A 10,170-nucleotide genomic window follows, 5' to 3' on the forward strand; every position below is an offset into this window, starting at 1 on the left:
TAGAAAAAGAATTGAACATGGACTATCTTTTTGTAAGATTGATTGTACTTTTATGTACTTGTACAAATAATAAGTCTCTATGAACAAGAATCATTATTATATGTAGACTTTTATTCAATGTAGTCTCTGATAAGTATGGTTAACAAGTATTGTTACTACTGTTTGTAGAGAATATTTGATTTTGATAAGAAATACCTACCTCTCTCTACCTATTTGGTACCAGAAACTAGATATATAAGATATTTTTTTCTGCTCAGCAGCATCTGTTAAGTGATATTGTTCAAGACAAGAGTTTGATTATTTTAGAAATATTGAGGCATAGATACTCATGCATAGGTTTCTATGTATATACCTACCTGTTTTCTGTACTGCTTGTTATGTGTTGGTGTGCAATAAAGAGTTTACTGTATGGTATTGTACCTACAAGACATTACATGTTAAAGTTGACTAAGAATTGATGTACTTAGTGTTTGTTTAAATCTCTGTACTGCAAGCAAAATAAAGTAATTCGAAATTCGATTTCTCTGACTATTACTAGTACTACTACTACTACTACTTAAAGCTAGAATTATAATTAAATATTAAAATTGTCTTAAACACAAGGCTGACATAGTCACATTAAAATTTGGTGTAATAAAGCCTCATTAAAATATAAGATAAAAAAAAAAAGAAATTTAAATTAACTAATAATAATTTCCAACATACCATAGTTAATATTTGGCTGCACACTTGGTATCTGTAGATACTCTACAAAGTTCGCAATAGCTGGATTGTTTGCGCACGACATAGCTGAAACGTTTGCTCACAATATGCTCTGAAACAGAAATGAATGATAGTTGTTTGAACTGGTGTCTTTATATGAGACCATTGACACATACATACCTACTTTAGATATGATAATATCAGAGTTCGACTATTAAACACGATAACTAGTACCATTTATATACCTACTTAGTTAAGTTACTGTTAGCCAAATCTTAACTATCAATTAAGTATTGTTTTATTACTGCTAATTCGATTATTAGTAGTAAGTATAATTTATTATTTGTTAGTACTTGTTAAGAAGCTAATATTGTAAACTAAACTTATTCTTCCTTTACTAGCAAACTCAAAATAAACATTAAGTACCTTTATCTTATCGTTATCATTTTACAACTCCAACCTAACATGACTGACACCTCTACCACAGTGTAAGAAAACGTTCTTAGACTTTGTCTCTATAAAATACGACACAATCGCCCAGGGCTTGTTAACGTTACCAAATTCACACTATAAGTAACGTTAAATAACGGTAAAAATCATAAAAATACCTAAGTACCGGTATTAAAATTTAACGTTAATTGATAAGCTTAACATTATTTAACGTTACTAATTAACGTTATTTTACCGGTAAATTCGCCTTTAATTATAATGACAAATAGTAGCTCAAAAATAGCAAATACAGAATTTCATTAAATGTTGGTAAAGTAAAAGGTTGTTATGTCCATCGTCCACATGTATTCCATCGAACTCAGTTACAACTTTACAGTCTGTGGAGAAATGTCACTGTTACTGTCTGTCACGTCTGGTCTGCGGTTAAGAATACAAAAGAAAGCAAAGCAACGTTAAGCGCTAACTTCTTGTTTCATAAATTTTGTATTTTGTTAAGACGAACGTGCTAATTATTTCTTGATCTACCATGAATGAAGAATATTACCAACTGACTGCAGAGCTAGACGCAAGGGAAGTCTTACGATACTTGAATAATTTAGGAATACACAACATAAGTGGAGAAGTTTTGAAATACTTCATCACAGGTAGGTAGTAATTATGAAATTTCCGTGCATTAAAGCTCAATTATATGATAAATATCACGTCCAATGGGTAAGCTTTTTGACAAAAGCTATTTTACTTCCGTAATCCAAACATAAATGCGAAAATAATTTAAGTTAATGTCTACTGAAGTAAATACCTCTTCACGCTCGAACTGATTTAGATGAAATTAGGTATGGAGATAGTTTGAGACCTTGGAAACTACAGTTCCCGGACGGGATCTAAGGATCTGAACGGGATCCTATATCATTTGTACCATTGTACCCCTAAAAATTGCATAGTTCCTGCCTGCGACCATAGCCATAAACGAATTCTTTGAAGACTGAGCCGCGAGCTAAATTTAGTTACTAATAAATTAGCCATATTAAAAGAATGTATGTATTTTAATAAGTGCAATTATTATTTTAGTTTGGATGCCTAATTGTCAGTAACAAATTAAATATTTCATTCAAGCCTTCCAACTGACTATGCTGCACATTTCCATAACCCTTTAGGTATTTCATAATTCATGTTCATTATTATAATATAAGTATGAATTATTTTGCAGATTTAAAAAAATTAATCAAATATGACCTTCAACAGAAGTATAACAAATCAAATGAAGAAAATGTACATATACAAGGCCCTGAAAGGCTCCATAGTGCTAGTACATTCTCATCTAGAGTTAGGTCTCGAGCCTCTGAAGGCACTGAGTTAAAATGCTCCAGAGATTGCCAAACTAGAAGACGAAACCTGCATGTACGTAACACACATTCTGCCCCTAATATCAGGCAAGAACTGCCAGAAGAGAAACCTCTAAGAAGGGCCTGTTCATGTATCAGAGTTGAGAAGAAGGATTCCACTACAAACCAGCCAAAAGTTACAACTACTACAACAACATTGAGTAAAAATTGTAAGTTTTAATACTAAAGTCTAGCCTACCAAATTAAAAGTTTTTGGTAAAATTTCATTTTTAATACAAACTTTTTTTGCTGACTGTCCTTGCATTGTCACCTAAACTACATTTGCATACCAAATCTCAAGTCGATGCCAGTTACCGTTAAAGAGTTCCATCCTGCGGAGATGATTCTGGCCAAACTATCAGGATGTCACTAATAGAACCACTGGAAGTTGGTTGAATTTAACTTGCAAGATTTGATTACAGACAGACAGACAACGGGACAGGTGAACCTATCTGCATCTGCTAATCTGTGGCAAATATTTAATATTGTTTTATTCTAACATATATTATATTATGTTTTGTGTTGTGTTAAGCTGTGATAATTTATCCTTTTGAATTTTTTATACTACTGATAGAGCTTAATTAACATGTTGATGGACAGTGCACATATTGGCGCCCAAATATAAGGCTTAACAATATTTAATTGAAAGTAGTGTCCATCAATGAGCTAAAATAGTTTTTGAAAACCTACAATAAATTTACAAAAATAATAATAATATGTTACTTAAGGCACAGTTACACATGCTTGTTACTAGCATGCTTATGAGCATTCCACTAATGAGCATGCTCATGGACTGAAGCAAACCCATTCACACTTGCTTATTACCTTTCCCCCTTCCACCCCCTCTCGAGCATGCCACTAATAAGCATGCTCGATAGTATCATGTCCTGTTCACACATGCTACTGGTAGCATTTGCTCAATAGTAGCATGCTCTCTTGCTATGTGGCTTTATTCTGTAGTAATCAATTTTCCGGGCTAAAAACTATCATAATATTCTTCCCAGGGTCTTTAGTCTTAATACATATTTCCATACTTTTCATCTAACTTTCGCATTTGCAACATTAGTAAGGATTTATTAAAAAAAAATGTTTTTGTTACAGTTATTAAAGTTCCAAGGCAGCCAGTAATGAAGAAATGTGACCCTGTGACTCTTTATCATTACTACACATCACTTTGGGAAAAATACAAGTCCAATGTTCCGGGTGAAAACAACTGGTCAGACTTAAGATGGAGTGTGCGCCAGAAAATGGCTGGCTGCAAAGATGCTCAAACTAAAGTTAGTATCTTTATCTTAAGTTACATACGCACTAAGCACTTAACCGTGCGGTTTAAGCGCGGCGTCTCTTTCTAAAGCGATACTTTGAAGAAGTAGTTATTAAATGGTATGAGTGAATGGTCTGATAATTTTAATATTTTTTCAAAATTGTACCATTATGAACATTAGGAAAGTAGATATTTGCTTCTATTGGCCAGCCAACCAGTCAGCTCAGCTAGTAGAGCGCAGTACTGTTTTTATCCTGTTTTGTTCAGCAATTTCAAAGTTTCCAATTTGTTTTATTTTCAGGTTTCAGAAGCTCCAACACAACAAAAAACTGTGGATAAGTGACACAAATATCAAACTATCTTTTTGTCAATAATCAGGAATATCGGAATAGTTTTGATATAATTTTTTATATTAGGGAAGTAGCTAGGTAACTGTAATTTTATGAGAAACAAAGATAGTGCTTCCGAGTAATGTAATCTGTATTTATTTGGTTTGTGGTGATGCTGAACAATTCAGTACTCACTAAATTACGTTTAGGTGGTCTTTCACTATAATGTAATAAGTTTGTGATATTTTATGTTACATTATCTGAGATGTGGTCTGTTTAATAGAAAAAAATAAAGTTTAACCAAATCACTGGTATCTGTCACATAAAATATCCAGAACAAGCGCCTTTAATTTGTGTGGTTAATTTTCATGTCACAACAGAACTTTTTTCAGTAAGGTTTTGTATAGCTAACAATGGTTTAATCTGTTCCAACTTTTTGATTGTCCATAATTATGTAAAATAAAGTTAATCAATTTAAGGTAGTTTATGGTAGATACTATACTATGTTAAGTAATCCAACATATTTAGTTTTTGAGTCCGGACAGACTGATGCTGTTAGCTGCTGGATTATTTTATTTAATAAGATAGTTTTACTTCAGGACATTCCATAAGTACAGTTGCCAAATCTTATTGCATTCTAAGATAAGCCCCATGAATGGTCTATAAATTTAAAGTGCTGGTGACTGTACTAAAATTTAATAAATAAAAAAAAACTTTTATTGTTTCTTTCTATTCTAACCCTATCTTGGCGATATTACACTTGATCTAATTTGTACTCTGCCTCCTTTTCTCTGGTGATACCATGCAGATGGCTCAGGATCCGTTCTTCAATTCTTTCAGCTGCAGACATTGTTAATATCAATGTGTTGTGTTTCAACATTGAGTACACATTGAGTCCATAGACAGGCATTATGTTTACATGTGGCATAGCATCTGTGGCTACTGTTATATTCCTAGGTGCAAAGTCCGTGCTGAAAAAATAAGTCATTTTAAATATGTGCAATACTTAGTTACATAATGTAAAGGGTCATATGATTTAATATAAAACTTAACAGAGGAAATTGATATGAGCAAAAATGCGACAAGGTATTTATTGCCTGTCCTGTCAGTGTCCTATATTTAATCCTCCAAATGGACAGGCATGGGTTTATGCTAAATGTAAGGATATATTTATATATTAGAACACAGACACAGCCTTTTTTTGAGGGGTTAAATAGCAGTAGTTTGTTTAGATGCAGACACTTGTCTTATTAGTGTTTATTATTGTAAAAACTTACTCATCAACAATAAGAACAGATGGTCCCCAATTCCTGTTCTCTATCAGCTCTGCAAGATACTCCGGCTCGTCTGAAGGCAGTTCAAGATCTTTGACAATATGCAAGTCATCTTGAGCTAATTTTGCAGACAGTGTTGATGTGAGACCATATAATCTCAGGTGGAAAGGAAGCATGAAAAAGTGTGTTGTGCCAGAGCGCGGCCCGTGAGCAATACCTCCTCCACGGAACAAAGGAGAACGAATAGAACCATGTCTAGCCCGACCCAGACCTTTCTGGGGCCAAGGTTTCCTGCCGCCGCCACGTACCTCGGCTCTAGTCTTAGTGTGAGCCCAAGATACCCATCTGTACTTCCTCTGCCATACCACATTACGTTGTATTATATCCAGCCTAGGTACGGCAGCATATACAGATGGGTGAAGTTCAAACAGCCCCAGTTTTTGTTCTTCAATTGTATCAACATTTTCAATCCATACTTCACGAGGCTTAGTATATTGAGGTTCAATCTTCCATTCTTTCCTTGTTACAGTTAGTGAATTGTCTCCAACGCCAGTTGTTACAGTTGTACTTGCCGAAGTAAGAGCTCTAATTTGTGGTCTGACATTAATATGCAGATTTTTAATTGCATTTATTAATAATGACGTCATTATAATAAATATGTTCTAAATTGTTTCAAGAGTTGTAGTTTGTAATCATAATCTTGTATTAGTGAGTGAGCGCTATTCGATAAATACTTCGAATAAAAATAACATAACCTCAATCAACGTAACTTACATGCCACAGATTAGGCAAAATAGTACTATGAATAAGAGCGTTTTCAGATTATCCGATCCAATATCGGTATCGGACGCAGATACCGATATCTGGGCAAGTAAAATGTATGAAATATGTTCCTGTCTTTCAGATTATCCGATCCGATATCGGACATTACATTTTGTTTAACATTTATTATTATTGTTACTTACATTTTACTTGCCCCAACATCGTACCGGCGTCCGATACTCTGAAATGTGTATCTAACAAAACTATATACGGCCATCACCACGGAACGGAAGAATAAAAACAAGTTTTTGTTTGTATTCTTCCGTGGCCAGCTCCCACTTAGCTTTCGATTAATCACATCGGATCAGATATGTTCGGTTCGGTAGGTTCTACGAATAATACGCCTGGCTATAAGTGTATCGTATCGCTCTCATGATAATAGCGTTTAACAGGAGTGATAGAGCGATACAAATGAGTTGCTCCCCAGCCGGTATGCAGCAGGGCTACCATGAAACTCGAAACTCGAAGTTCGTGTCGTGCGGTCCCTCGGCCACTTGCCACGGCCGACTATAAAAAAAATCGAGTTGGTCACGACCTGTGGTCACGAATACAAAACTGGAGGTTGAACGCCGAACGAAGAAGTTTGACCTTTATTACTTATTTATATATTCCATCTCTTTCTTTCACATTTCACGAATAACTTCCATCTTGTTTTTAACCTAACTAAAGAAAGAGATGGAATATGTTCTTGACGTAATTAAGATCAAATTTCTTGTTTCAAACGGATGTTTGGCGTTCAACTTTCAGTGTTGTATAAGCTACGTGAAAAAAAAGTGTCATTGCCGTAGCTCAATTCTCTTCGACTCCGTGGCTAATCGAAAAAAAAAAATGCTTTCCACCCTAGAGATGAAAACGCAATTTTCCACCCGGCTATCTACCCATGAAAATTAAACTTTCCGAACGAAACGAGAGATAAAAAGTTTTTTTTTATTACATATTGGGAGGGTGCGAAGTACTAGGTGGGGGTAATGAAATCTATCGCAGCGCTCATAGTGGCCAAAAGAAGAAATAATCTAGGCTAGGCTAATCTGTCATACTCATATTAATCTGTCACTACCAAAGCAATTTGTATAGGCTTTAACTACCTAATTTTAGTAATAGATGTTTGTGTTATGATGCGAGCTTGAATTATTGAACTCTGTCCCTGTTTTGTTCTTAATTCCTCTACGTCTCGGACATGTCCAGCAACAATTTTCCTTATGAAACGGTTTGTGGTTGAAATTTTATATTGAGTGATACTCACAAAACCGGTCTTCAAAATGATAAGTACTCATTTTGATCTGAAAACGATATTTAATATATTACTAGCGATATATAAGAACAATTATATAATTTTACTATTATTCAGAGAAACCAATAAGATAGATTTATCTTTTCGTTTTACAGTAAAAGTACAACTAAACATAAAGTAAATAAACCCTGACATGACGAAAATAGAACACACTTTTTGAATTAATTTTACTTACCTCATTTAATTTTTTTAATGACCATAAATGAATTCACAACATTTTGTCCACCCAATCACGGTATCACAGTAATTTTGTATTATAAATTAATACGTTACCTATAGGTTTGATTTTTGTTAAAATGTCGCGATGAAATTTCAAAACGTCAGAGCATCAGAGCCAAAAAAGTTGCGGACGCTAGGTGGCGCTGATTTAGCAAAAAAATAATGAATCGAAAAATCGTCTTAGCAAACCCCTAATGGTTTTAAAAGACCTAGCCAACGATACCCCACACTATAGGGTTTGACGAGAAAAAAAAATCACCCCCACTTTACGTCTATGGGAGGTACCCTAAAAAAACTTTTTTGTTTTTATTATACTATTTTGTCTACATAGTTTACATATATACCAGTGCAAAATTACAGCTTTCTAGCATTAATAGTCCCTGAGCAAAGCCACGGACGGACGGACAGACAGAGAGACAAACAGACATTATTTTGCGGTTAGAACGAAATACCTACTACTCTTCTACTTTACAACAAATAATAAAACCATCATTACTTTAAGAAACTAGCATCACAACCACGTAAAACATGAGCGCTCTTTAAAAGATTTGTACCAGACGAAAACAAAACAACAGGATTTTATCTAATTTTCGATTTTATTTCCCTAAAGTGTTGGCTATACCGTAGCTCCCATCCATGATAGAAAGTGAACTAAACGGTAACTGGTGGGGTAAAGTCGACGCTTCTATGAATTATTTCGATTGGCCATCTAGGTAGTATCTACCCCGGAATTACCCTATATGACAAATTGCCAGATCTTATGTCCGTAACGTGGCTTGGCTAGCGTGGAATAAGTCTACTTATCCCACGTTATCCGTGCAATTAACCGGGATAAAAAGTATCCTATATCCGTATACGCGCCGCAAACTTTCACGGCGATCGGTTGATGTATTAAGACGGAAAAATAGGACACGAAAGAAATACATTTTCTTTCACATTTAGTAGAAGTACTGTAAGTAGAAGGTAATAAAAATATGTTAGTGTTAAGTAGTTAGGTATGTCTTTTGATGCCCGATGCCCGCATGAAGAATTGCGGATTTAGTAACGAACTATACTAGTCTGTTCAATATAGGAATAGACAGAAGGAAAATAGGCTCTTTGTAGTGCACGCTTTAGGAAGACATTTAATAAATTTTATTTTTTTAGTGCACATTCTAAACTTTATTCGAATTAAAATATCGAAGACATCAATATTAATTTCATTTATTAAATAACTAGCTGTTGCCCGCGACTACATTCTCGTAGAATTCGTTTATTGCTATCCTGCGGGAACTTTGCAATTTTCCGGGATAGAAACTATTCTATGTCCTTCCCCTGGACTTGTACTATCTGTATACTGAATTTCATCTAAATCAGTTTAACGGTTAAGACGTGAAGAGGTAGCTAACAAACAAACATACAGACTTACTAACTTTCGCATTTATAATAAATATTAGTGAGATTAACTTTGCTATTTTTCATATCATAATTTAAAAACAATAAAAAAACTTATCCTATTTTGCTACAAAACCGAAGCGTCTTCCTATAAAATACCTAAAGAGCAAACAATAACATTCTGCAAGAAACGGAACGTTCATAATATTGTTAACTCAAGAAATATTCTGTACATTATTTATAGTTTTTAACCGCCAGTTTGAATCTAAATGTGATGACACAACAATACAAATACTTAGTTAACTTTTCACAACTAAAGCACTGCATTTGATGTGGAATGGAAAAACTTGAACTTCATAGCAGGAACTACGAGTAGAATATTTTTAAACAGGGAATGAGAGCGGATGAGTCCACGAAACACAATTATTAAATGTATAAATATAAATTAAATAAATATACTACGAAATTTAATTATTATTCGTAGATTGTACAGCAAATTACGTTTTCATCTCTCCTGTTCGGAAAGTTTAATTTTCATGGGTAGATAGCCAGGTCTCTAGTATTTTTATTTAATTTTTACGATTAGCCACGGAGTCGAAGATAATTGAGTTACGTCAATGACACTTTTTTTTCACGTTTCGGCCTGACCATTTAGATACACGTCGTGACCAAGGAGCTTATATTATACTTACTTACAACACTAGAGGTTGAACACCGAACATCCGTTTGAAATAAGAAATTTAACTTTTATTATGTCACGAATATATTCCATCTCTTTCTTTAGTTAGGTTAAGAAAGTGATGGAAGTCATTCTTGAAATAAGAAAGAAAGAGATGGAATATGTAAATAAGTAACAAAGGTCAAACTTCTTCGTTCGGCGTTCAACCTCCAGTTTTGTATATAAGCTCTTTGGTCGTGTTGTGATCAACTCGATTTTTTTTATATAGTCGGCCGTGGCAAGTCGCCAGTGCGAAAAGGTTGGAGGTTGGATATCAGTAAATTTAATCTATTATTATTCTCTTTTTTTTGTAGTATTTTACTTTCCTCACAGTCAAAATGAAAA

The 10,170-nt window shown here is 34.2% G+C and overlaps 3 protein-coding genes across 3 annotated transcripts in view; 1 reads left to right on the plus strand and 2 right to left on the minus strand.

The window, feature by feature from the left end:
- Window positions 1–1,104, minus strand: part of LOC141432027 (aminoacylase-1-like) — a 25,544-nt gene extending 24,440 nt beyond the window's left edge. The window contains exons 1-2 of the mRNA XM_074093385.1: window positions 952–1,104; window positions 706–814 (exon numbers count right to left, since the gene is read on the minus strand). Of these exons, the coding sequence (XP_073949486.1) occupies window positions 706–787 (82 nt within the window). The 5' untranslated portion in view covers window positions 788–814; window positions 952–1,104. The remainder of the gene's footprint in view (window positions 1–705; window positions 815–951) is intronic.
- A 432-nt stretch (window positions 1,105–1,536) lies between these two features.
- On the plus strand, window positions 1,537–4,842 carry LOC141432024 (uncharacterized). Its single transcript, XM_074093384.1, has 4 exons — window positions 1,537–1,796; window positions 2,360–2,704; window positions 3,636–3,811; window positions 4,100–4,842. Exons 1-4 carry the CDS (start codon window positions 1,679–1,681, stop codon window positions 4,139–4,141), a joined length of 681 nt encoding a protein of 226 aa, XP_073949485.1. The 5' UTR covers window positions 1,537–1,678; the 3' UTR covers window positions 4,142–4,842.
- On the minus strand, window positions 4,261–6,195 carry mRpL4 (mitochondrial ribosomal protein L4). The gene is made up of 2 exons (XM_074093383.1): window positions 5,405–6,195; window positions 4,261–5,098 (listed from the first exon to the last, which is right to left on the minus strand). The coding sequence occupies exons 1-2, from the start codon at window positions 6,046–6,048 to the stop codon at window positions 4,882–4,884; spliced, it is 861 nt and encodes a 286-aa protein (XP_073949484.1). The 5' UTR covers window positions 6,049–6,195; the 3' UTR covers window positions 4,261–4,881.
- Window positions 6,196–10,170: the final 3,975 nt, after the last annotated feature.

This window comes from Choristoneura fumiferana, chromosome 10, assembly GCF_025370935.1.
Source record: "Choristoneura fumiferana chromosome 10, NRCan_CFum_1, whole genome shotgun sequence".
NCBI lineage: Eukaryota > Metazoa > Arthropoda > Insecta > Lepidoptera > Tortricidae > Choristoneura > Choristoneura fumiferana.

Excerpts from the sequence above, each read along its gene's own strand:
- LOC141432024 (XM_074093384.1), top strand. The coding sequence starts at position 1,679 with ATGAATGAAGAATATTACCAACTGACTGCAGAGCTAGACGCAAGGGAA. Across the intron at positions 1,797-2,359 it reads TTTGAAATACTTCATCACAG|ATTTAAAAAAATTAATCAAA; the intron begins GTAGGTAGTAAT and ends ATTATTTTGCAG. Across the intron at positions 2,705-3,635 it reads AACAACATTGAGTAAAAATT|TTATTAAAGTTCCAAGGCAG; the intron begins GTAAGTTTTAAT and ends TTTTTGTTACAG.
- mRpL4 (XM_074093383.1), bottom strand. The coding sequence starts at position 6,048 with ATGACGTCATTATTAATAAATGCAATTAAAAATCTGCATATTAATGTC. Across the intron at positions 5,099-5,404 it reads TCTGTTCTTATTGTTGATGA|CACGGACTTTGCACCTAGGA; the intron begins GTAAGTTTTTAC and ends TTATTTTTTCAG.